The sequence below is a fragment of the Mirounga angustirostris genome, unplaced genomic scaffold, assembly GCF_029215605.1.
Source record: "Mirounga angustirostris isolate CCGP_5_RB_7025 unplaced genomic scaffold, mMirAng1.0.hap1 SCAF_10, whole genome shotgun sequence".
Classification (NCBI taxonomy): Eukaryota; Metazoa; Chordata; class Mammalia; order Carnivora; family Phocidae; genus Mirounga; species Mirounga angustirostris.
Genome location: NW_026991718.1, coordinates 100,042,288 through 100,070,256, shown reverse-complemented (window position 1 = coordinate 100,070,256; position 27,969 = coordinate 100,042,288). Strand labels below are relative to the sequence as shown.

General features: G+C 43.7%; 1 protein-coding gene across 3 annotated transcripts in view; it reads left to right on the top strand.

Moving 5' to 3' along the window:
- Nucleotides 1–2,668: 2,668 nt before the first annotated feature.
- Nucleotides 2,669–27,969, top strand: part of ISM1 (isthmin 1) — a 72,670-nt gene continuing 47,369 nt past the window's right edge. Inside the window, exon 1 of one of the 3 annotated variants that reach the window (XM_054510007.2) lies at nucleotides 2,669–3,033. In XM_054510007.2, coding sequence (XP_054365982.1) covers nucleotides 2,896–3,033 — 138 coding nt within the window. In that variant the 5' untranslated portion in view covers nucleotides 2,669–2,895. Of the gene's footprint in view, nucleotides 3,034–19,081; nucleotides 21,975–27,969 lie in introns of those variants that run through there. The other 2 variants (XM_045885392.3, XM_064572814.1) reach the window with 2 other exon arrangements.

Below are 27,969 nucleotides of genomic sequence, written 5' to 3'. Positions count from 1 at the left end.
TTATAAAGACTTCTGTCCCCAAAATTCAATTTACAATTTTTACAACATTTTACAAAGACTTTGATCTCCAACTCGCCCTTTACAAATTTACAAGAATTTACGCTCACTGCAAGGATTTCTTTCCAGAATTTTTTTAAAAGTTATTTCTCCTTAGGATCCAAAAATGTTAATTTTAGATGAGAGGAGAGGCAATTGAGGCTCACATGTGGGGACTGTGTGTGATGGAAATACAGGACACAGCAGCGCCTGGATTCTAATTTAGACCAGCCTGCCTCAGGCAATAGGAAAGTCATTTGTCCCTGTGCGCCCACATCATAATCTGGCACAACTGGGGCTTAGAGCCAGGCTTAAACTCTCTCTGCCTTTGGGATTCTAGTTTGCCATCTTAATTTATATATTTCATTATTGTGCTGATTCTCCTGCCCTCCTCCCCTTTCGAAGTGACTCTAATTAGAAAACACACAGGAGGATCCTTGTGGGGTCTGAAAACTGCTGGGATCCCCTCTTTGATGTCCCATCTGAACTGCTGACGGTCTATTGTTTCAAATTCTCCCTTAGCGCTCCTGTTGGCAATTATTTGGCATTTTAGAGCCTGGAGATTGCAAGGAGATGCCTGACAGGACCGACCGCCTGAAAATTCAAAGCAAGCATTCCCTCCAAACATCTCCCCTTTCTCTCCCTGCAATCCCTCCCCAAATTACTGAAAAGGAAAAGATACCGAGTGCTTTATAAACAGCTGCCAATTCATTAATAAAATGCTAGGGCTGGTTAGAATTTTGAAAATGCTCACAGCATCTCTAGAGCGGCAACAAGCTTAGCCCTTCCTTCTCCGGACACAAATTAAAACGCAACCATTACACCCTATCTTAACCACAGCTATTTAAATTCTGCAAAATGCCACGGTGACCTGAGGAACTTTCGGACTGATGAAGGGTTTCTTGTCTTAATTTGGGTAAGACTCGGCTAACGTCCCTTGCGCAAAGATGTGAAGTCGGAAGGTAGTTGACTTTAGAATCTTCAGTTTGTAGGACCGACAGAAAGGCAGAAACGGGGCTGGGGGTGTGCAGGCGGAAAAAGTTTATTTAATTTTGGTCACCAAAGGAGAATCGGGAGGATCAGCCCAGGGCACCGGAGTCCCAGAGGCGAGGTAGGCTTGGAAATTTGCGAAATGGACTTGTGCGAACGCCTAGGCTGGGGGCTCCGCACGCTGGGAGGGACCGGCTGGGCGGGCACAGGGAAGGAGGGAAGGAGGAAACCCGGTAGGAGGCGGAGGCAGCGCAGTATAAAAGGCCCCAGCCATACAGCACGCTCGCCACTCTGAGCCACTCGGGAAGGCGGGAGCCAGAGCAAGATCAAAAGGGAGGGAAACGCGCGCGGCCACTGCGGTTATCAGAGCCTGCTACCGGACCCAGTTCGCTCTCGCATCCGAGGCCAGGACTCCGCGCCCTCCGCTCGACCCGGGAGCCCTTCCACTCGCCCAAGGCCCCCAGCAAGGCATGAGCGGCGCGCGGGAGCCCGAGGCTGCAGCGCGGTCATGAGGCGGTGGCCCAGGAGCGGCGGCTGTGCGACGGCAGCCCCTAGGTCACCTCCGGGCGCAGCGCCTCCGGGATGAGCCCCTCGACCCGCGACTGTCTGCGCTGCTTGAAACCCCAGTGCCCCACCAACGTCCTGCGCGCCTGAGCCGCGGGCTCCCTGCCCAGAAGCTTCCCGCCGCGCCACCTGCGCGCTCGACCGGACCCACACCTAGCGAACCCGACTCGCCTCACTTCCCAGGCTCTACCCCGCGCCGCGGGCGCGTGAGCAGCGCTGCGCAGGGAGTTGCGGCCCACCGTCCAGGAGCAAGTGTCAAGACCCTTCTGGAACGACACTTTATCATTCCCCTGGTACACGCGCACGGCAGCTTCTTCGGCAAGGGGCGCACAGTCGCAGACAGACACCTGGCTTGTCCTGCGCCCTCTCGGTTCTCCACCACCACAACTCCCAACTCCACTTTGTCAATAAAGGTTTCTAAACTCGCCCAGGCACCCCACCCACCCACAGCCCCGAGCCTCAGTACGCACAAGGTCTGCCCTCGCCCTGTACAGCGACCTCGGCAGCAGTGTGCGCACTTGGCGCAGCCCGGAGGCCGACGCCGATCCCGGAGGGGCGCCCGGGTCACCTCCAAACAGTGACAGCCCCTGTGTACCCGGGGCCCCCATCTGGAGCCGGCTCACCCTAGGACTCGGCGGCGGGGCGGCGCGGCCCGCGGCCCGAAGGAGCGCTGGGAGGAGGGGAGGTGGCTCGTCGGGTGAGTGGCTCCGGGCGGCAAGGGCGGGGGAGCCAAGCGTGGAGGTAACTCCGGGCCGCCACTGAAGCCCTCCTCCTCATTCTCCTCCTCCTCCTCCTTCTCCTCCTCCTCCTCCTCCCTGCGCTCCTCTGGCTGCGGCTCCCGCTCCAGCTGCGGCGCCGCGGCCACATCTGGGGCGCCCATGTGCGCTCGGGGGCTCGGCTGCGCCCGTCCCGCCGCCGCCCCCGCTGCCCCCTGCCCGCAGGGTGGTCCCTGGCCCGGCCCGAGTCCCGGGCTGCCCCCCGTCCCCGCCGCCGCCGCCGCCGCCGCCGGGGAGCGCCGGGGTTTGCTCCGCAGCCGGCTTGGACGTCCCCGGCCCCGCCGTGGCTCCGCCGTGGTGCGGCGGCGGCGGCGGCGGCGGCGGCGGTGGCGGCGGCAGCTCCTGCTCCCCCGGCCCGGCGCGCCCCGCTGAGCCCAGCGCCAGCCCCGTGGGCCCGGGGAGCGGGGCCCCGGCGGGGCCCGAGGCGGGAGCCGCGCTGCCGGGCTCCCGGGCTCCAACTCCTCCTCCCCCGGCGCCACCGCCGCCGCCGCCCGCCGCGCCGGGTCCTAAAGCCGCGCGTCTCAAGAGGATGGTGCGCCTGGCGGCGGAGCTGCTGCTGCTGCTGGGGCTGCTGCTGCTCACGCTGCACATCACGGTGCTGCGCGGTTCGGGAGCCGCCGACGGGCCAGACGCGGCCGCGGGCAACGCCAGCCGGACCCAGCTGCAGGTGAGTGCGCCGCCAGAGAGGGGCGCGCGTGGCTGCGGGGCCGCGGGTGGTGGGATGCTGCGCTAGCACCCGCTGGATGCGAGGAGGCGGGTCCCCCGCCCCGCCAAAGAGCAACTGTTTGGGCAGCAGCCTGGCGGGGGCAACCTGTTTTAGGCAGAGGCGGAGCGGGGTTGCGTGCCTGAAGGCTGAACCCTGCACTGAGGTCTGGCAGACGCTCTCCTTCAGGTCTGTCAGGTACCCGGGGGTGCGAGGCTTGGGATGCGCGGAGGAAGTGTGGAGTTATGTATGCGTGTTTGCTTTGGGGTGCTGCCAGTCTTTGGTTGCCCTTCAGAGTCTAAGTAATGTTAATCTGGGGGGGGCAGGGGAACGATAGGGTAGGAGACTGTTAACTATAGGGTAATATCCCCAAACTGGGTTGGAGAGGAAGAACCTTGTGAGTCCGCCCCTTGGGAAAGCAACGCCAAAGGTCAGGAAATAATTTCCCGAGGAGAATGGCCAGACACGCTCTGTCTGCCCACGCGGTCCACATGCCTCCCTTGTCCCTCCCCAGCCTTGCGGAGGGCGCGGAATCAAGCCACCTGTCGTACTTGGGGCCCGGGTCACCTGGGGCTTTTAAACATAAAGACTTCCAGCGTTCTGCTCCTGTTGAGGGTCGCTTTAAGGAATGGGATTCTGATGATCCGTTCAGCTCCAAGGCGGGACGGGGCGGGGGGGGGGGGGCGGGGGGGGGTCCGCCTTTGGGGAGAGGATAATGGGCTTCAGACACAAGGTCAGTTACAGCTTCCGAATGAAGGATTGCTCAGGTAGGGATTTCCTGGGGCTGTCTTGGAAGACGTTTTTCCTTGAGTCTAAGGGTGTTAACAACTGTCAACTTGGAGCATGGGTAGAAGAAAAGAAGAAAATCCACAAAGGATTTTCCCAGGAAGCAGTGGGAATTTTCTGGCTCCTAAAATCTCTTCCTCAAACCAGCCTCTCTAAAACTCTTTACTCTGCAATGTCCAGATAAGTATTATTCATTGTTCCCAAAGGGCTTTACAATTACTGCCCCAGCTAATTCCTTTTTTTTTACATTTTATGTAATTTTTGTGAAAAGTTTTACTGTTAAGGAGAGAAGAATTCACCTATTTCCATAGTGCTTACTATGTGCTACTGCGTTAAGTGCTTTACAGAATTTCACTGATTTAATGAGGTTCTATACTGTTAATATGCCCCCTTGACAGATGCAAAAACTGAGGCACAGAGAGATTAGGAAACTAGCCCAAGTTCATACATTCCAAACTCTTGATTAATTATACCAAGCTTTCTCTCTGCCCGGGTGTCATAGACTAAAGCAAGGTGATCCTTGCACACAAATGCCCAACCAGGAGTGGAAACGTATACACCCCAGAGCTAGCAGTTCTTTTAAATTTGGGACATTTCTGAAAATGTCAACTCCTGTGGGCCAACAGGTACAATGACAGACTGATAGGATTCCTTTGGGGAAACTGAAGAGACTCCCATTCTATAGACTATGGTATATCCCACCAGTCTAACACTGTAGGCATCATTCTTAATATCTTCAAGATTTCTGGAAGTCATATTTTATACATGATGCTTTCTTTCCTCATGGGCTCATGAAAAGCTGTAAAAATGATGTTCAATGGAAAAGTAAATTTGGCAGATTTCTTTATGAGGTGTTTGCTATCATTAGAATAACCTGGGGTTGGCCTTTTCTGCCTGAACAGTAAGGTAATGAGAGAAGCATCTGGTGGAAGTGGCAACTGCAAAGGGGAAGTGGATTAAATTCTCAAAAGGGCCTTCGGCTGAAGAACTTCCCCAAGAGGGCAAAAGAAATTGGGGGGATTTAGAAGGAGTAATGTTCCTAGGAATATCTTGGGTCCCAAGGAGCTGCTAATCCACCAGCTTCAGCTTATCTTGTAATAGTGTTGGGTTATTCTGTCCACTCAATGCACTTATCCAGGCAGAATGATGCATTTAACAGTTTGGTTCATAATTTTATTCTCTTTTGTAATTTGTTATTGTAAAAGTTTTATATTCTTCCTGACTGAAGTTATTTCTTTGGCTCTCCAAAGATATTACAATTCAAATGGAGAAAGAGAATATGTTCCACCAAGTGAGAAGGTCTGCAAAAGACATTTATTAGTATGTTGTTTTCAGCCCCAGAAACTGAATTCACTAGTAGCAGGTGTATTTAAAAACAAAACTGGGGACACTATATTCTTTCTGTTTACTGGACATTTCTAACCCATCTTAAGCTCCACTTAAGTTTGTTGGCTCTGTGATATTTTATTTTATTTTATTTTATTTTGGCTCTGTGATATTTTAAGTTGCTAAACTCATTCTTTGTAACCAGGAAGTTAACCAATCCTTACACTACCTTGTTTTTTTGGTTATTACTGCTTAAAATATTCTAAAATATGAGGTTGCAGTTAGAAATGCACAACGATTGGTTTATTTACCCAACCTGTATTGTATTTGGGATCTTTTAAAAAGAGATACTTCCTTGTTTAAGATCTGGTGATTTTCACGTATCAAGGACACCCAATAAAATAGTAGTAAGAATAACAACAATTATAGCTAAGATTTCTCAAGTGTCTTTTATGTGTCAGACACTCTTCTTAGCACTTTACGTATATCAACAAAAGTCTTATGAATCGGGCACTCTCGCTATCCCAGATTCAAATGAAAACACTGATGTTAGGTAACTTGTCCAAGGGTGCACAGCTAGAAGCTGCTTAATTTGTTTTTGTTACTTTATAGTGAAAAATCTTCGAAGAATATTTGTACTCCAAGTTCTTAGCAAAGTCTTCATGCTGGCTATAAGACAGAAAAAGCCTTTTAACAACTTAAATTTGCAAACACATCTTGACAGTCTTATTGTGTTAAATATGAATATATATATTTATATATATATACACATACATTGATAACATTATATATACACACATGCACATATATATAAACATGATCTAACATGATTTTGGGGGTAGTTTCAACATACTAGAGGATACACTTTTTGGCTCTGTGACTGTCTTCGTACTGTAGGTACGATGTTATGAGGTGGCAGTAAAATGCTTTGAGCATGCTATATTTCATGTGGCTCATGAAAACAATGTTAGTCTTCATACTGCTTTCGGTATTTTAAAATATCTTATAAGAAATTGTCCAGTTGTCTGCAACAGCTGCATAAAAATGCACAGAAACAATTTTTTTTCACTTTTGAATGAATCTTATCTCCTAATTGAAATGAGTGTCTCATGTTGATCAGATACTCAGATTAGTTCTTTCATGCCTTTAATTGATAATAGTAAGAAAACAATTATATATAATGAAAGCAGTCTGGAAGATAGAGCATCCTAAAATATAGAATCCACAGCAATAATAATAAATATTATTATATCTCTTTTACTTGAAATTCAGATGGCTGCCTCTCTACTAAACGTCAGTCAGATTTAAAACCATGAATTTCTACTGATTTTAAATAATAAAGCTAGAGCTTATTAAGATATAAGCAAGTATTATAAACCATCAAATTGATTATTTTTATAATACCATTACTGCAAACCAAACTCTGAAATGTAACTAAATGCCTTTGTTCTCTGTCTCCTAATTACCATCTTTAAGAGCTCTTTCTTCCTTTATCCCTCTACTTGCCTTCAGTAATACGGCTTAGCCTCTTGTACTCACTGCTTCTGATGCAAGAGGTCACCTGAGCTCTTTATAGCAGTAGAAGCAAAAGGGACATTTATTTGTTCTTAATACAAGTAAGTTTCCTTCCAATGATTCTGTGGGATTGATAGTCTTTGTATACCCATTTCACAGATGAGGAAATTGAGGCCTGGAGAGATTTGAGTAACTTGCCCAAGGCCACACAGCTGTGGTGGGCAGGGCCAGGATTCAGACCAGGCAGGCGGGTTGTGGAGCCCAAGTTCCTTTTCCAGTTCCTCAGCAGGACTCCCAGCTCTGATTCAGGTCAACAGACATTGTGTTTCTTGTTTTGTGACTTGCCTGCCCATTTTCCAGGCAGGCTGTTTGCTCTTATCCCTGGAATTCTTTATAAATTATGGATGACTGTCCCACTTAGCTATTACTACATAACAAACCACCCCAATACTTAGTGGCTAAAAACAACCATTATTTTATTAGCTCATCAGTTTGTGTGTCAGCAACTTGCTCTGGGCTCAGCTGGATAGTTCTTCTGCTGATCTCACCTAGAATTACACCTGTGGCTATAGCCTTGTGTTGGCTTGTCATGAGCTTGATAGTCCAAGATGACATCACTCATATGTCTGATGGTTGATGCTGGCTGTCACCTGGGCTCTCTCAGGTCTTTCATCTTCAAGTAAGCTAGCCTGCATGGCTTTACATGGTAGACTTAGAGCTGCAAGAGAGTAAAAGCAGAAATTGCAAGACCTCTTGATGAACTTGTACAACTTCAGCTACATTCTATTGGCCAAACAAATCACTGGGTCAGTTCAGAGTCTAGGGGACAGGAAGTAGACTCTTCTTGACTGGAGGACCAACAAAGTAACATTGCAAAGGAGCATGTGTACAGGGATGGGAGGAATTATTGTGGCCATCTTTGCAAAATCTCTACCATATTGACTTTTGTCTCATAGGCTTTGTAAATGTTTAGACCAATCTTGCACTCATCTTTTAATATTGTTTCTGCTGCCTTTGGCCATGCAAAAACTTTCTGTTTTAAATGTAAGCAACTCTGAATCATTTCCCTTATGACTTGTGGTTTTCTTGCCTTACTTAAGAAAGAGTTCCTCAAATAAAGATTGTCAAAATCTTTAAGCAGATTTTGTTCTAACGGTTTTATAGTTTTTATTGTTGTTGATGCTGTTGTTGTTTAGAACTACAATCTACTTTGGTGTTATTTGTGGGTTTAAGGTTTGTTTGTTTGTTTGTTTGTGGGTTTAAGGTTGGTTTGTTTGTTTTGGGCTTAAGCTTTAAGATAAAGATACAGCTTTGGTTTTTGTCCAAATGAATAGCCACTTGTCCTATCATACCTAGGTTTGATTGCTATTGTGAATAGTGTTTTATTTCTTGTTGTTATAGTTTCCAATTTGTTAGTTCTGGAATCTAGGAAAGCTATAGAAATATATGCTTACAGTTTTCTTGGTGTATGCATGAAAGCTAGAGGTATCCATTTCAATAGTGAGATCACTAGAGTTTCATGGGATGGAGTTGAAAATCTTCATTTTTTTCACTTTAGCACTTTAAAGAAGATTATGAGATGGTTAGAATTCATTCATAAAACCCTTTTGGCCTTGGTACCTCTTTGCTTAAGATCTCTGATTAATATTCCATATTATTCCATGGTCAATAGTCTATTCAGATAATATAACTTTTCTTTAGTCAATTTTGATAAATTATGTTTTCCCAGAATATCATATATTTTTACATACTGATAAATTAGACTTTCTCAGTATAAAGTTTGTACATAGTACAAGCATATTTTGCAAATATTCATGACTGTATATTTTTATGCTGTACAATCTTACATCTCTTTGTAAGACCTATCAGATCAAGATTGTTAATTATATTATGAAAACCCTCCAACTCTTGATTTATTTATTATCTACTTATCTGCTGATTCCTCAAGGAAATTGATTTCATTTTTATCCTACTGTTGTAGATTTGTCTGTTTCTCATAACCCCATTAATTTTTGCTTTACTTGTTTAGAATCCATAGTGTTGGGACATAAAGTATCCTTTTTGGTGGTTATATTTTATCAAGATGAAATTCCTTGTCTTAAATACTTTTTTTGTTTGATATTAATGTTGCAACTCTTGCTTTATTTTTCTTTCTTCTGGGATTTGTTGAGTGTCTCTTAAATATCTCTCTTATTAATAACCAATAGCTAAATTTTCTTTTTCCATGCAGTATGTCAATGAATTTAACTCATTTATATTTATTGTGATTACTAATAGATTTGAAGATATTTTTCCCATTTTATGTAGTATTCTCAAATTTCCACAATTTTTCCCACTTTGCCTCTTACCTTCTAATTTATTATCTGTGTGACCATTGGCAAGAGAGTTAGCCTATGTCTTAATTTCCTCCTCAGGAAATTAGATATGTAATAACTATTTCCTAGTGCTGTTGTAAAAATTAAAACACTGAATGAATGTTAAGTACTTTACTAGCACATGAGGGGCGCCTGGGTGGCTCAGCTGTTAAGTGTCTGCCTTCGGCTCAGGTCATGATCTCAGGGTCCTGGGATCAAGCCCCACTTCAGGCTCCCTGCTCCGTGGGAAGCCTGCTTCTCCCTCTCCCACTCCCCTTGCTTATGTTCCCTCTCTCGCTGTGTCTCTTTCTGTCAAATAAATAAAATCTTTTTTAAAAAAGTACTTTATTAACACATGAACATTCAATAAGTATTTACTTTGTTCATTTTTCCTCAAGTTTTGAAAGTGTTCTATTGCTGTTACTCTTAAGATTTTAACAGATTTGAACTTACACTTTTCTATCAGTGCTGAAAATCAATCCATATTTATAACCTAAATCCCCCCCAAATAAGAATCTGACATGCCTTTTCTATGTATCTCTCAACTTTTAATACATTATATGAATATTTAGTACCAGATTATTCCTCTTTCTTTCTGTTTCTTTTTTCTTCCTTCTTCCTTTCTTTCATTCTTTCTTTTTCATTAGAACTATCTTAGGAATAATTTCTTAGCAGTTTCACTTATGTTCCCAATAATTATCTAGGTGTAACTATAAGATTTAGCTATTTCTTTATCTGCTGTTGCTGCTATTTGAATCTCGTATTTTCATCTTTTATTTTCTTGGAAAATATTCTCAAAAATTTATTTTAGAAAGGTTTTATCAAAGGCTAAACTCGCTGAGATCCTAAATTTTTTAACATATCCTTATTTGGTTATCATACTTAAATGCTAATTTGGTAGTTGGCTGTGTTCCATATTGTTTCCCCTCAGAATTTTGAAGATAAAATCCAATTTTATTATACCATCTCATGTTTCACTCAAAAACCTGATGCTGTGGCATTGTAGATGACTTTTTTTTTAAACTAGAAGCTTTTGGGATTTTTCACTTTATTCATAATGTTCAGAAATGTCATCATGTTATGTTTAGATTTAAGGCTTTAGTTAGGTAGTTCTGGTTAGCACTCAGTGGACCCTTTTAATCTGAAGCTCCATGTTTGTCTTCATCTTAAGAACACTTCTCGAGTAATTTCTTGCTTATGCACTCTTTAATCAGTTTCCTGTCCTCACCTTTCTCTCCCAACTTCTATAGCCTTGCCTCTCCTCTCCTCTTCCTTCTCTCCTCTTCCTTCTCTTCACTTCACTTCACTTCTCTTCTCTTCTCTTCTCTTCTCTTCTCTTCTCTTCTCTTCTCTTCTTCCTTCTCCTTCTCCCCTCCTCCCCTCCTCTTCCTCTTCTATTTTTTCTCTCAGCAGTTTTAGTTTTAAAAAAAAATAATGAATATAATATACATACAATAAAATAAATGATTCTTAAAAGTTCAGGTCCATTTTTGACAATTTTATATGCTCATGTAGCCACCATCAAGATTAGGATATAGAATGTCTACATCATCCCAGAAAGTCTTCTAGTGAATCATTATAGGCAATTCACTCCTCCCGGAGGCAACCAGTGTCTGATTCCTATCATCATAGATTAGTTTGCCTGTTCTAGATCTTCATATAGATGGAACCATACTGTGTGCATTTTTGTGTATGTGTCTGGCTTCTTTTGCTCAACATAATGATTTGGGGATTCATTTTTGTTGGCGTGTATATTAGTAGATTTCTCTAATTTATTGCCACATGGTAATCCATTGCATAACTATATCACAATTTGTTTATCCGTTCCCCCCATTGGTAAACATTTGGGTTGTTTCCAATGCTTCAGATACTATAAAAAAGTCCATGTTAACATTCTTGTGCAAACCTTTCTGTTAACATATGTTTTCATGTCTTATGAGTAAATGCCTAGTAGGGCAACTGACATAGCCTCTATTGTTCCTAGTATTATAGGAATTTCTCTAAAGAAACTCACTTTTTAAAGAGATTTTTCTTCACTTTCTCAGCTCTGTAGTGTTTCACTTTCAGTTGGTTACCATTTCTTCCATGTCAACTAGAAATCATTCCTTCTTCTATAGGTGAACCCTTTCAGCTTTACAGCTCTGTTGTGGATTCTTTTTTTTCATCTGCCTTTTCAGTAGAATTTGGAGAGGGAAAGGAAGTAAATGAAAATTCTTGGTCTACCACCTTGAACTGAAACACTGTAATTTTATTTCTTAATTTAATTTTCCTTTATACAAACTAGAAGAAAGTTTTATTGTTTGTGTAGCCCCTTCGTTCATTCTTTCCAAGCCATGTTCTAATAGGCATTGATCTTTGAGTCTGGGGGACATTTTTAGAAGTCATGAGAACTATCCATTCAGTAAAGGAGAATCTATTTTGGTTTTAAAGCCTCCGAAGGAAAGAATCCCACAATCTTCTGTATGTCGTACAAGTATTTCTTTTAACAACCTTCAGTGTCACAATATTTTCCCTCTGATGTGTCCGTTAAATCTTTTACGCTACCTCTTAATTTCATGTTTGCTATTTTTTACCACTATTCGTTCACTTTTCAAAAAAAGCATCTCGTGCAGGACTTGAAGACTATTATTTTAATAGTTTCTCTCTCTTCTCCAGATTCAATTATCTCCATCTTTTTTTTTTTTAACTTGTCTGCATTGGTCTTATTTTATAGCATTTAATGGTTTCTGTGGTCCTCTTATTTCTCTCTCATTTTCTGAGAATTCTTCTACAACCCTTAGCTCAGGATTTTTTGATTTATAAAAAGAAAGAGATGGTGATGAAGCCTCTTTCTTCAGGGACAGCTATCTGTCCCTCTGTCTGTACTCATTTACTAAAAGACAGAAGATTCCTTAGGGGATGGGATAGGGTTATCAATTTAATGCCCAGGATGATAGACAGTGACTTTAAGAAATAGCAAAGGAGTGTGCTATTAAGAAACAGATCTCATTTTGCATTTTATTTAAATCTTTTCTGTACTCCACTTCCAACTTCATAAGAAGCCATGAACATAAAAGATAAAACTTAATTTTTTTCTTTCTGTGGCTGCTGAGTCCAGAGTTTAGATGGAGTACAAATGCTGACCCCCTGGCAGGGACAGTGCTACAGGGCCAATAGAATAGGAGAGTTTCTGTTTTCAAATTTGGGGTTCCTGGCTGCCAGACTCACAGTTTGGGGCACCCCAACCTCCAGATGTTCAGATAAGTGACCTGGAAAAAGGAAGGTAGACTGTGAAGGCAATGGGCCATTTCCCACCAGACACCACATCTCTATTTTCAAAAATAAAAAGATGTGGCCAGAATCTATATGAAGGATCCAGGGAAGCTGGAAATGATGCCATAGGCCACCCAGGTGTTAACTTACCCCCACCAGTGTCTAGATAGAATATTCATGCCAGTGCCAATGAAACAAATGAAAAACATGCCTTGGCTCCCAACAACTTCTCAGAGATAGGGATGGGGAGAGAATGGGGGGGGGGGCGGGGAATGGCAACTGTATTATTATTTTTTAAAATACAGCTTTATTGAGGTATAGTAGATGTACAGTGAACCATGCATATTTAAAGTGAACAATCTGATGAGTTTTGACACCTGTCAAATCATCACCACTATCAAGATGATAAGTAAATCTATCATCTCCAAAAGTTTCTTAGTGCTCCTTTGTGAGTCCTCCCTCATTCTCCAGCAGTCTCCAGGCCACTGAGCTGCCTTCTGTCACCATAGATTCATTTCTACATTTCCTAGATTTTTATATAAGTAGAATCATACAGAATGTACAATACAGCAAGTTTCTTTGCTTACCATAATGATTCTGAGAATCATCCATGTTGTTTTATGCATAAAGCATTTGATCCTTTTTATTGCCAATTAGTATTCTACAGTATGCATACAATATGCTTATCCATTCATTCACTGAAGCACATTTAGGCTGTTTCCAATTTGGGCCTATAAAATAAAGATGCCATGAATATTCAGGTATGTCTTTGCATGAACATATGCTTTCATTTCTCCTGTGTGAATACTTAGGAGCTGAATGGCTAGGTCACATGGTAGGTGTATGTTTAGCTTAATTAGGAAATTGTGGCAATCTTTTTAAGGCACTCACATAACATGTTTAGGATCTATAACAATCCAGGGATCCAATGGAAAACTTCAGAATATTTGCAAGTTGAGCCTCAGGATGAGATCTTCCTACAGTTAAAACATTTGTAGATTGTGATCTACAATATACAGTTGAGTCTTAAACAATGCAGGGGTTAGAGGCACCAACACTCCCCTCTCCACACAGTTGAAAATCCATGTATCACTTTTGACTCCCCAGAAACTTAACTACCAATAGCCTGCTGCTGATCAGAAGCCTTACTGCTAGCATAAACAGTTGATTAACACATGTTTTGTAAGTTATACATACTATATACTGTATCCTTACAATCAAGTAAGCTAGAGAAAAGAAAATATAAGAAAATCATAAGGAAGAGAAAATACATTTACAGTATCATACTGTTTTTATCAATAAAATCAATAAAAATCCATAGACCCAGGCAGTTCAGACTCCTGTTGTTCAAGAGTCATCTATATGATGGAAAAGTTGAAGGAAGGAGAGAAGATATCTCCTTGGAGAGAATTCTCCTATTTTTGCAGGATGCCCAAAGGATAAAATTTCATGGGGCTCAATTCACCAGGTGATGGTGATGGAAAGAAAAGTTAGATACTAGACCAAAAAAAAAAAAAAATAGGTTGCAAAGATGTCCCAGCAGAAGACTCAGCTTCCTACGTAAGCTGCTGTCCATTGCACCCTTCATCTTCCTGTCCCCATGCCCTCCCTGACTAGAAATTAAGTAAACCAGAAATAGATTTTCTATCTCTTGCCTGGGGACTCAATAACATTGTGACTTGGAAATCTGGTATTGGTTATGAGCCCCAAATGAATTGGAAGCCAGTTTTATTGCTGGGAACCTTCAAATTCCAGGAAGTAGAAAGGGCAAAAAGTAAAAAAGGGGAGATCTCATTAGGTGACTCTAATCCCTAGCCCATGAAGTGGGCTGAAGGAAATGTTAACATGAGCTGACCTCCTGGCTATGCTGGACGTAGGGGAGAGTGCTCAGGATTAGAAACCCATGCAGAGTTCTCACTGGAAGGCAGGAACTGTCCCTCCCTCACCCATCTACCACCCTGATGTTCACCAGGCACAGTTGTGGCTCCGAGACACAGAGGAGAGGCTCAGGATGACTGCTCCACCTTTGCACCCAGAGTGTGTTGAGTAGAGCAGCAGTACCTCCTGGGATCTCCTAAGGAGATAAGAATCTCAGGTCCCACCCAGAACAACTGAGTTAGGGCCTCCATTTTAATAAGGGCCCCAAGCTAATCCTAGGCACAGCACAGTTTAAGTAGCATCATTTAAGATGCTTATCTTGTAAGTTGCAAGTCCCGGAAAACATTCAATACAAGTCGGGGATTATTCAGCTCTTGCCCAGTTATGCTGCACGACAGAGGACCCCCAAACTCAGTGGCTGTAACAGTAGGCATGTATTCTCATGCTCATGGGTCTGCAGGTCGTCTGGGGTTTAGTAGGTCTAGGCAGGCTAAGAGCCAAGCTGTGGGTTGGGTCTGGGTGTCATCCAGGCGTCTCCCATGTTCCTGCAACCAGCAGGCTACTTACCACGTGTTCCTGTCATGACAAGGAAAACGCTCAGCAAGGCAGAGGCTACAAACACTCTTCCCCCTCTGCCGGGGCCCCACCATTCCTTCAGCACACACTCATTGCCAGGCCCGACAGAGTGGCCAAAGACCCGGGCTTTGGATTCGTTCCAACTTCACTTCTGCTTCTCACTAACAGGCGCACCCTTAGGCAGAAGTCACACACTTCACTGTGCTTCCGTATCCTGTTCAGTAAAATGGGATAATAATAATAATAGCTACATCACTGGGAGCTTATCATGTTGCTAGGACTGTCCTCAGATGTCCCGGAACGGTTTAACTCATGGGTATTGGTATGATAGAGCTGTGTGACCCCGGGCAAGTCACTTCGACTCTTTGCATTTCATTTGCTTTATCTGAGAACAGACATCCTCATGGGATAATTCTAAATTTTGAACTTCGTCCTCAAAACTGATAATGATGATGCAAAAGCTAACAGCAAGCATTTACTCTGTGCCAGGCCCTGGCATCAAGACTATATGTCTTTACACCTTTTAATTCGCAAAATAGCCCAACAGGGACTATTTCTATTTTGCAGCTGAAGAAACTGAGGAAAAGCAATGTCAGGAAATCAAGGTTTAACATCTGATTGTTCAGAGCACCTCCTGTGGAGGGCAAGATATGACAGAACTGATGCAGTCCAGGCTGGCTCCATGTGGCTGACACATTCTGCCTCATGCCAATCAATGATGCTTCTGAAAAGGCTATTCTTGTCTTCTTCTGCCATGTGGGAGAAGGAAAGGAAAGAACAAGAACAGCTTGAGAGAAGAGACTCGAAAGCAGCTGGCCTCCTGGTTCAGCGGAGGCCCCCTCCCCACCCGACCCACCACGCGGCCGCATCCCAAAGCAGATGCCGGATGGATGTGATGAGCATTTCCAGTGGAACCCAGCCATCACCTAGGGCTGTGTGTCTGTGGAGCACTCAGCCTGGCTCTGGGCCAGCATCAGGCCGAGGGGAAGGGTGGGGCCCGAAGGACCCTGCCTCTGAGAAATTAGAACTAGAAAAGGCTGTGGATTTCTGTCAGCACAGGATTCCACCCACCAAAGGTCGTTTCTAAGTCAAGAGATGCACGTCCGGGGGTGCCTGGGTAGCTCAGTCGTTAAGCGTCAACCTCCGGCTCAGGTCATGAACCCAGGGTCCTGGGATCGAGCCCCAAATCGGGCTCCCTGCTCGGCGGGAAGCCTGCTTCTCCCTCTCCCACTCCCGCTGCTTGTGTTCCCTCTCTTGCTGTCTGTCCTCTGTCAAATAAACAAGTAAAATCTTAAAAAAAAAAAAAAAAAAAGAAATGCATGTCCATCTCTTTCTGCCTTCCCTCTGAATGCCCTCCCTTGTGCAGTCCCACTGCTTAAACATCGTGTGCTTCATGGTAGGGATGGAACTGTGCCCGCAAATATGTTCTTCATCACTCACAGAGCCTTAACCATTTAAGCCTGCAACCACTTCCCTGACGAAGGGACACCCTTTCCTACCTTCCTTTCCCCGACAAAACAAGAGAAACATGACATGCCTGGGGGACAGGAGTTCCCCAGGCTCGGTGAGCTATATATTTTGCTTTTTAGTGATTGTTGCTGGCCAGAAGAATTTCTTCATTGCGACTAATTCAATTTTCCCCTTTTTCAGTGTGTCACAAAGTCCATTTCTTCAAGGTCTTCTGAAGAACAAGTGGTCAGTTTTGAAAATGTTTCCCATAGTTGAGAGTAGTATCACATTCCCTTTTTTAGCTATGGCATTACATTGCTAATATCTAATCAGCTTGTGGGCCACTCTGGTTCCAGGTCTTTTTTGGTTATTCTTCCCAAGTCCCTTACTGCCCTGAATCCCCAGTGTATTTTATCCTCTGTTTTGTTTTGGTTTTGGTAGGCTGTGTCTCATACTTCTGGTATGTTCTGCAGCGCCCTCTTTGTTCTCCCTTTGCACCCCAAATGTTGAGTTGGGCAAGTCTCATTTCAACTATCTTAATAGCTCATTAATTTGTTGATTGTCACAGAATTGAGCATCGACTGGGTATATAGCTAAAATAGAAAGGACAAAATAATTGTAAAAAATACATGACCACTGAAAATATGAAATCACTATACTATCCCGACAGAAAGGCAAAAAGGAAAACAAAAACAAAAAAACTGAAGACACCAAGTGTTGGCGAGAATATAGAGCACCTATAGGGAATGTGAACTGATATAAACACTTCGGAAAATTGGTTTTCCAAACTACTGAAATAATGTATATGTACCCCTCGGCGCAACTGTCCTACCCTGGATATATACACCACAGAACTGTATTCATCTGTGCACTCAAAGACCTGAGAAAGAATGCTCAGAGCAGCACTACTTATTTTTTTTTAAGATTTATTTATTTATTTGAGAGAGAGAGAGAGCGCTAGTGGGGTGAGGGACATAGGGAGAAGCAGACTCCTGCTGAGCAGGGAGCCTGATGTGGGGCTCGATCCCAGGACCCTGGGATCATGACATGAGCTGAAGACAGACACTTAACCGACTGAGCCACAGGCACCCCTGGAGCAGCACTATTTAAATAGCCCCAAAGTGGAACCAGCGAAATGCCCATCAACAGTAGAACAGGTCATCAGTAAGTGCACATACTGAGAGCGAACAAATGACAACTACTCACAACCCATACAACTTCACAAATGTAATGCTGACTGAAAGAAGCCAGGCACAGAGGAGTACTTGCTGGCTGATACTGTTTATGTAAAACAACCAGGAAGAACAAATGAATGCTCTGAGAAGAGAGGACACGGGTTACCCTGGTCAAGGAAGTGACTAGAAGGGAGCACCAGGGGGCTGTCGGGGGTACTGGTAATGTTCTGTTTCTTGATGTGAGTGTTGGCTGCACATATGCATTCAGTTCGTGGAATCTCACGGAGCTGTATAGTTATATGTATGTGCATTCTATATGTGTGTCAAGACTTCAATGAAAAATACAGTAAGGCATGCAACAGGCGGGGTGGACAGTACCAAAGAGATGGCCATTTTTCCCTGGGAAGGGCAGCCCACAAGCCCCAGAGCCCACTCCCTTTGCTCCCTGATGGGCGGTACCCTGCAGACTGGTCTCCACATTTTAATGAGTGTGGACGAGTTTCGGTGTTATGGGGATCGTCTGCTGCCTCCATGGCCCCATGCTATTGTTACGACATCAAAGACCAACTGCTGACTAAGATACAGTCCATATGAAAAGAATGACCAGCAAATTTACTGCTTGACTTCATTCCCTTTAAATGGAACTGGCCCCGTGGTCCTCTTTCAAAGCTCAATTGTGGACATATATCTTCTTTATAGGACATTGTGTACAATAAAGAGAAGCAATAACTTAAATTTTTTTAAAAAAAAACACCTTTGAGAGCGCTGTGAGATGAGCATTCCATCACTGTGGTTACGTGTGCCCAAACGCTCCTAAAAGTCTAGCCATTGGTCTGACAGCCTTCTATTCAACATGGTGACTTTTTTTGACTAATTGAGTTATATTTTTATGCCCCAGCCCTTTCCCTAGGCTCTGCGAAGTCTTGGGAAAGTCCTTAGTGAGGGGCGATCAACTTCAAACCAGAGGGCCACCTCACCGACATCAGGCAAAATGGCAAAGTCCATATCCCATTACTCATTAACTTATTTGGAGTTGCCCTTTGTGGAGTACACTTTTTTTTTAAGTACTGAGACCAAACTAAGCCTGGATCAGTTCTCTGCAGTCCTTCAGGACCCACGTGGACAGCATTCCTTCACACAGCCCTAAGAGTGGAAATCTCAGGGAGTTATTAGCATTTACAGATACTAGAACTGAGTGAGAAAAGAACAGAGTTGTTCTTATGACTCTGAGAAAATGAAGAACCTTATTACCTCTGTAAGGGGAAAACAGTTCTCCAGTACACAAGTAAAATCACAACATACAGGATGTCTTCAGTGTAACTTGAGGTCTAACTCAGGTGGCAGAGGAAGAGGCTTCTGCAATCCCAATTGCCAGCCCACTCAAAACCAAACAATCCAGAACAATCCTTTCAATCTGCAATCACTTATTACAGCAGTGAAGCAGTCCACAGGGGATAAAATATTTTCAAGAGTGGCCAAGTCCCCCTGGCTCAAGATTTCCATTTCTATTTAATCCATTACTTTTGAAATTTGAAAAGGTTCGGCATGCCACACTTGGCTGGAAAAAGGCTAACTCCTGAGTAGATCCTTTCCTTTCTGCTCCCCTCACTGGCACCTTCAGGAAGAAACACCTACCATGTGAAACAGCTGCAGGTTTCCTGGTGAGATTTTGACAGAGGCAAAACAATTCATAAGACACCTATGAAATAAGATAAATCTCACCTAAAACAGAAATAAGCATTGGAGGGAAGAAACTGGAAATATTTGGAAAGGCCATGGAATCCCCAAGGGGAGTGACTCTAACTGTTGAGTAGCAGGTGGAAGTAATGAGAGTCGGGCTCTTCAGAAGGCACCTGCAGCAGACAGCCTTCTGTTCCAAGTTCTCGCCTCGTCGCCCTGAAATACGGTCCAGTGAGGCGCCCCTGGCCCATCGTGGCTCTTTCATTGCTTTTTTTTTTTTATGTTATGTTAATCACCATACATTACATCATTAGTTTTAGATGAAGTGTTCCATGATTCATTGTTTGCATATAACACCCAGTGCTCCATGCAGTACGTGCCCTCCTTAATACCCATCACCGTGCTAACCCATCCCCCACCCCCTCCCCTCTAGAACCTTCAGTTTGTTTCTCAGAGTCCACAGTCTCTCATGATTCGTCTCTTTTTATCCAAGGCCCGGCCCCATGCTAAGCTCCAGGATAACCCAAAAATGAACGTCAATATCCTTGGCCCTAAATGTGCTCATAAATGGGAAAAGGAGGGAAGAAGAGAAGGGAAATGGGCCTGACCAAACGCAGAGAACTCAAGTACAGAATGATATGGCCCAAAATAAGCAAAGAACCGTGTGCCATGAGCCAAGAAGAACACCGTTCCCACCTTCCTAATGTGAACGAAGGACAGGGATGTGAACACAGGGGAAAACTAAGAGACAGAATCACAGCTTTAAAGAGCTACCCTCTAATTAAGGATCCTACTTCTTTTCTCTGGGCCTCTGAATGCTTGTTGCTCCAAGATTGCTCAAACCATTAACTCAATTTACTTATTTTGCAGTCTCTTTTATGTGTCTACTATTCTTGGGGTTGGGGTTCTTCATGCCACTTAGGATGTGATGGAAGTGCCGTGGAAAGTTGCCAGTGAGATGGAGCTCGCCCAAGTGGCAGGGGCTGTCTGTTTGCCACATAGACTCCCTTTAAAAAGAAAAACTCAGCACCCGCAAAATCCCAAGTGTTCAGCCTGGAACAACATCAGGGAGCCATCTGTGGGCTCCCCCTTGAGATTCAAGGAAAGGTGGATGCTGTCAGGAGAATTGCTCTGGCTATGCCCCTAGAATGTTCTGTGTCTTGGTCCTAACAATCTAAGTGAAGTGCTTTTGTGTAGATAACAGGTGCTTGTGCATGCACACGGTGTAGTCAGGGTCCCTGCCCTGCTTACCAGGTTGAACCAGGGCTTCATCCAAGCTCTGTGCCACACACACACACACACACACACACACACTCCCCAACCAAGATGAGGCACTCTACTTAGAAGGCAGGTCACAGGCACTCACCAAACCCTAGAATTTTCTTGTTGGCAAGATACCTGGAAAATAGAGTCCCAACTTCCCATTTCTTGCATGAGGAATCCAAAACCCAGAGAAATGAAAGAACTACCTCAAGGCCATACTACTCATTCCAGGTTGAATGACTCCCAAGCCAGTCCTCTTTCATGAAACCACACAAACTCCCATTTCTGGACATCTTTAACATGGTTTTGTTGTGCTGAAGAGAATTGGAGCAAATGCACATCTGAAATGCCCAGGCTCTGATAGTACAGTTGCTATTAGGTTGTTAGGAGAACTGAAAGGAAATTAAATGAACATGAATTGTGGCTGTTTTATTTCAGAGACCAGGTTGCAGTCAAGTAAAAAACATGGTATACATATAAGTATAGAGCATGGCCCGACTATATAGTAAACATTTCATGATTCCATTCATTCACTTAGCACTTACATATTGCCTATTAGGTGCAGGCACTCTGCTAGACACTGGAGATTCAATAGAGTACAAGCTTATGCTCTGGAAGGGGAGATTGCAAATAATTAATTCATAAGTAAAGTAATTATTATGGATTATAATAGGTGCTTAGCAGGACATGAATAGGGAGCAAAGATAGGGAATACCTGGGGATACCTACTAAAAGAGTGTGGCCAGGGAAGGACTTTGTGGAAAAGTGGCACTGAAGTCTGGAGCTGAAGAATAAGACAGGGCCATCTTTGCAAAGACCTAGTTGGAGAGCAGTGCAGGCAAATGTAATCACAAGCACCAAAGCCTTGAGGTGGGAAACTTTGGCTTGACTAAAGTATAGAAAAGAGACTGGAGAAAAGGAGTAAGTATAAGGGAGAAAGTGGTTTGAGAACTTGCAGAAGAGGGTGGAGGCTTCTAGGTCATGCTAAAGGATGTATCTGTTCTTCTGAGAACAGCAAGGAAGGAACCATTAAAGAGATTTTGGATGATGGCTCTGTCTCGTTTGTGGAGAATGGGTGGGATGGGTGCAAACACCTTAGGAGGTCCTGTAATAAAATAATCCAGCAAGAAAAAAAGGGACATGGACCAGAATGGGGAGGAGTGGATGGATGCAAGACACCATTCTGACACAGAGCCAATAGGATGTGCTGATGGATCGTATTTCAGAGTTGAAAACTGACAAGTCAGAGATAACTTCCAGTTTTATGGGGAATGGGGCATATATATCAGTGGATCTATATTGGACATATGGAATTTGAGATACCTGTGGGACATCCAAGTGAAGATGATGAGCAGGGAAGTGGTCAAATGGACTGGGAACTGAGACTGAGATGTCATGACTAAAGTGGTAAGAGGAGAACCAAGAGTTATGTCATGGACACCAAGGGAGGAGACTACCTCAAGGAAAGAGTCCTTTTGAATGCTCCTGTGAGAGCAAAGAAGACAAAGACAGAGAAGTGTCCATTCAACTGAGCAGCATGGCCATTGCTGAAAGCCTTGATGAGAGCAGTATAAGAGGCATCATGGGAAGAGATGCCAGCCTCTTCTGGGTGAGGTAGCAAATGGAAGGTGAAGAAGAAGAAACAGAATCTGTAAGTAGGTCTTAGGGAAGCTTTGCTATGAAGGGGAAACATGTGACTTGGGGTTGAGGGCAGATATTTGGTTCATTTGTTTTGAGATCAGAGGTACCAGGGTGTCACTGATGCTGAGACTGAGCCAATAGAAAGGAGAAAATTAATGATGACAGATTGAGAGGGGAGGGCTGAGGGGTAAATTGATCAAGAAAACAAGAAGAACGCATGTGTGGAAATTGGCCTTTGATAGAAGCAGGGTGACCGTTCCATGCAATAGTTGAGAAGAAGGGGGAGCTATGCAGATGGGAGTGTAGCTCTAGTGTGAGAATACAAAAGTCAACCATACAACTCTCATGGATGAATTAAGCATGGATGGCTCCTGTTCCTTCAATGAAATATGCAGTGAGGACAGTGAGGAAGAGTAGGGGATTTGGAGGGAGTAGATATGAAATAGTTATCTTGGATACCGGCGAAGGCGAGATTGTGAGTGAAGGGCCATTGATTCTGGAACAGTGCTGAGTACTCATTTGAGCTTTGAGAACATGGAAAACAGCAGGTTTTCAAGTTGGGCTATTTTATTTTTCCTGTCGTCCATCTGCTTGGCTACTAACATAGAGAAGTTGGATCATGGGGTTCAACCAGAACTGAAGTTTTGCCAGTGAAATAGATCATAGGGAGAGAAGGAGGCAAGGAGAGTTGAGGGGAGTTACAAAGAAATGGCTATATAAAGGAATATGTGCTAAATAAGAAGGAAAGTAAAAGAGAAAGCTGCAGGGTGGCAAGAAAATGGTAGCAGACCAGAGATCTCAGTGAGTTGAAATCTAGGGAAATGAGCTAACAGGACGGGAAGTATCTTTGTGTAGATGTTCTGACAGAAGGTCTAGGCAGAGGGTAGCTGAGATGCAGTGGAGGAAAAGGTTGTTGGTGGTGAGAAGTCAAGGAGCTGAGAGGGCCATCTACATAGATGTTGAAATTACCAAACAGGATAACAGATGAGATTGGTGAAGAAGACTGAGCCAGAAGGTTATATTTTCAAAGAATGAAGAAGAATGATGAGAGGGTCCACATAGCAATTGGAATGGCCATCATCCTGAAATGCTTATGCATTTTTGGTTTTGTTTTTCAGGAAGAAGGGGAAGAAATGGTCAGGAAGAAGCTATGGGGACCAGGAAGACCTAGGAGGAGGTTGAAGGAATAGTCAGAGATGAAGTTGAAAATGAGAGGAGATGGCTTATCATGGAATAAAAGTCTAGAAGGAGGGTTTGGGGGGGGTGAAGCTTGAGTCCAATTAAGAGATGTTCAAAGCAGTGTGGGATGGAGAGCTTATGGTCATGGAAGATCTCTCAATGGCAGCTAGAGTAACCATGATGGGAATGGTTTTGAAATTCTCTTGACTGGAGGTGACACCTTTTCTAAATGGTGGCCTCTGGGCTCTTGTTTCTCTGATTAGTTTGATGTAATGGCATCAGATGAGGGATAGGAGTTACTTAGGTCTCACAAGGTGGCATTGGCAGCCATAGCTTAAGGCATCGCTCCCTTAGTGTTCACATGTGGAATGGTGTACGCTGGTAGTTATATAGATCTCACCTGATTTTATCTACCTGTTTTTGTCAAACGCTTACATAGCACTTACTATGAGCCAAGCACTTTTCTAAGCAAGTGAAGAATGTTAATTTATTTAATCCTCAAAACAACACCATGAGCAGGCACTATTATTAACCCTATTTTTACACTATAAGGTTAAATAACTTGTCCAAGTCACATAATTAGTAGAGGTAGAGGCAGGATTTGAACTCTGGCTGCCTGGATCCCAGAGTCCATACTTTCAATCACTATGACCACAGTAGCTTGGGGCAAGTTCCTTTTTCATTGTCAGAAAGAGCTCTTACCTTGAAAATCAGAAGAAATGAGTTTGAGTCTCCACTCTGCCACTAACTGGCTGTGATCTTGGACACAGCACTTAACTTCTATCGTCCTCAGCTTTCTTAGTGGCCATTTCCATGCAGTCATTCAGGGACCCAAGCTGATGGAAGCACTGTCGTCTTTTTTTTTTTTTTTTTAAGATTTTATTTATTTGTTTTTTTTTTGTCAGAGAGAGAGAAAGAGCACAAGCAGGGGGAGCAGCAGGCAGAGGGAGAGGGAGAAGCAGACTCCCCACTGAGCAGGGAGCCTGGTACGGGACTCAGTCCCAGGACCCTGGGATCATGACCTGAGCCAAAGGCAGACGCTTAACCAACTGAGCCACCCAGGCATCCTAACACTGTCGTCTTTTTTTTTTTTTTTAAAGATTTTATTTATTTATTTGACAGAGAGAGACATAGCGAGAGAGGGAACACAAGCATGGGGAGTGGGAGAGGGAGAAGCAGGCTTCCCGCCGAGCAAGGAGCCCGATGCGCGGCTCGATCCCAGGACCCTGGGATCATGACCTGAGCCGAAGGCAGCCGCTTAACCGACAGAGCCACCCAGGCGCCCCTAACACTGTCGTCTTAACAGTCCCAGCTTAGAAAGGACACACATCACTTCTGCTCACATCAATCATACCTTGATGCAAGGTGGCTGGCAAGTGCATCCCTTGGCTGCCTCCACTTTGGAGCAGGGGTACCTATTTTTGGTGGATGGCTAGCCCTCCCTACCTTATTATTCAATGTGCCTTATGGTTCCAGGACTCTGTGTGTCCACTCCTGCGTACCACACTTGAGCCTGTGCTCTCAGCTTTTTGTCTTCTTCCTGCCTCACCATTAGGTGTGTCTCATGGCATGACCCACAACTGACCGTTAATTACCATACAGCCCATCACTTCGCAGATTGTAAGACATATAGTTGAGAAAAGCATCCCTTTGCACCTATATGTGAATATATATCCAGCTACCAATCAGCAAAACATAGTTTGGGTAGAAGTTGCTATAACCCATTTGATTAGGAATACAGGACTTAGAGTTCACAGTATTTCTGCAGTTAGAGTAGCAGGTATGGTTTCCCTGAAATAGTTAGATGTTTGAAGGGAAGATGGACTTACTTTCTCTATTACCCAGATAACATATTTCCTTTATGAAATGGAGATAAGCCTCAATGCTCATGGAATTTGCAGAAAGGAATGTTCATCTATTACCCAGCTGCAATGGAGGAGGTGCTGATGCACCTGCAGGTGAGAGAGAGAGCCCATTAGCAGTTTAGAAAGGTCACACTCATGGACAAACCCACACTGTATGCTGTCTTCCCCTTCACTCACAGATGGGCGACGCAAACTCAAGCAGAAAGAAAATATGCCTCAATCTGGTACTAAATGCAGAGCTCATTTTTTTTTAGAATGAAAAGTGTCCATGAGCAGGAGAACTGACTCAAAACAGCTCACCTAGGACTGATTTGCAGGTGGCCGTCTCTCACCGCTATGATGACCACAAGTTCTCACCAAGGTGTCAAGCTCAAGTACAGAGTCTCTGTTTCCCACTACTGTGGAAGATGTCATTATGGAGGGAAGAACGAAACAGCCTTAGCTAATAGAAATGGAGTGTGGTTACTTCTTTGGACATTGTATGTCCTTAAGTCCTGCAAGCTATGTGGTAAGGCAGTTTTAGAATTTGTTTTTCTCGCAAGAAGACCAGTGAAAAGAATTTAATTACAGGTAATCACATTTCATATAAAGAAACACATATAAAAGGTTTAACATGGAAGTTTATTCCATAGTTTACATGATATTAGTTTTGCTAGAGACTACTGTAATTCAAGCACAAACGAAGCGATAATTCGGTTTCTTAAACATCCTCGGCCAAGTTTTTTGTTTTTATTAACTATCTTTCAAGTATTTTGGTGCCACTAACGCATTTGTACTGAGAGAATAGTTCCCCTTACCAGGCTCCTAAAAACAAACTGCCAATGCAAAATCAAAAGAGGGCAAAAGGAAAGGTGTGTTTGACCTAAATATCAGATTTAGAAGTATCTGCCTTCCCTCCTGTGTATCGCATTAATTTCCTGCCAGTTTTTCTATTGGAATGCCCCCCTAAGTTGCTTGAAATTGAAAATCAAGTCACGTTTCTTTAATCAGCTCTAGGAAACAGTGGAAGAAGGGGGTGGTGGAGAGGTGGGGTTTTTTTATGAAAATTTCTAAAATCAACAAAGCCTAGATAAAAGAGTATGCACAACTTTGGACCATGAGGCTGGGATTTTAATCTCAAAGAGCATTTGTCCCCACCATCTCCATGCCAGTTAAGTATCTTCCCCCCTGTATTAGTTACCTCTTGTTCCAAAATTTAGCAGCTTAAAATAGGACATTTATTATCTCACATTTTCTGTAGGTCAGGTACTTGGGCACAGCTTAGGCTGCGAGTTTCTTGGACAGGACAATGGTCATCTCAAGGTATGGCTGGAGGACGACTGGCTTCCAGGTTTACTGGCTTGCTTATTGGCAAGATTCGGGTTCTCACGGGCTGTCAGCAGAGGGTCCCCAAAGCTCCTTGCCGTGGGGGCCTCTCCATAGGGCAGCTCAAATATGGCAACTCACTTCATCAGAGCAAACAAATGAGTAAAGCCAGAAAGAGAGCATGAGCAAGACAAAACCCATGGTCTTTTGTAACCTAATCTCTGTGACATTCCATCACTTTTGTCATATCCTATTTGTTAGAAGTAGGTTACTTGCTCCATCCCACACTCAAAGAAAGGGGATTGCAGGAAAGTGTGAACTGCAGGAGATTCCACCACTGAGGACCCTTCCGAAGCTGCCTTCTGTACTGGGCTCCACATGTAAATGGGTCCCTGCCCATTCTGATTTGTCGCAGTGCACCATTCCCCTTCCCTGTCTGGTGTGGTGAACTGGGTCCTTACTTCCTAGATCTCCTTATTTTTAATTCTAGTTTCTCTTGTCTATTTAAAATAGAATACATTAAGTTCCTTAAAAATGATTGCCCTCTCTTGCTTAAGAACCTCCAGAAGCTCCTCCTATTGCTTGCCTCAGAACAGGTATAAAGGAACTGCATATCTGGAATTAATCAACTTTTCTCACCCTTTGCTTTATAGGCTGTATTTGCAACCAAATTAGACTCTTATTCCTCCTTGTGCTCTTTTGCCTCTCTGCTGAGACCATTCGCTTGGCTAATACTGCCTTGCTCCCTCTTTCCAGCTACGAAAATTCTGGACAAGTCGCAAAAGTTTTTTCTATGAACTGTCAAGGTGGAAACGGGCCATTTCTGAACCTTTATGGCATTGTGTGTCCACTAAGTGATGACTCCATCATTCTTCATATATAATTATCTGAGGATGTTAAACATCCCCACTCCCCCCTCTGCCTGCCAAAACAGAGTAAGGGTCTTGGGAGCAGAAATAGTAGCTGCTCCTCTTTTCTACCCCACAGCACATGGTGTAATCCCTGAATGTATACAGCGCATGTTCAGTAAAATGTGCTCTGTCAGTTAGTACTGTGCTTCCCAAAATGCTTTCACTAGATTTGCGAAGACAGAGCAGACATTCTTAAATTCATTTTAGAGATGAGAAAACTGACATCCAGAAAATTGACCTCCTTGCTGACAGCTGACCGTGATTAGATTTTTGAGTTCCAACCCCTGACCTATAAGAAGGAAGTGACTAATTAGGGCTTCTCCATTCATATCTTACTTTTTCTTTTAAATGTAAAACTGCTTAACTTGACCTGATTTTTTAGTGGAATGATTCACAGTCATTCAACAACCCCCGCATTATAATAAATGCTCTACTCTTTTGATTTTTTTTTAACCGTCCCAGGGCAAAAGACGGAGTAGAACAGAGATTTTTTTTTAAGAAGTAAATAAATAAAAGACCATCAGGGGCAGGAGGGGGGCCCGAATCTGCAATTTTTGCTCCTCTGTGAATTAACCTTTTCAACTTACCAAAAAAAGCAGCATCAGGAAACATTGTGCTATTAAATGTCACCTTGTGTGTGTGTGTGTGTTGCTATCCCCTGATTCACTTCTGACCATGTGATGAAGTAAGTTATCATGTAGCTTGGAGCCTACACAGGTCAAGAGGTTTCTAGTGACCCAGGACA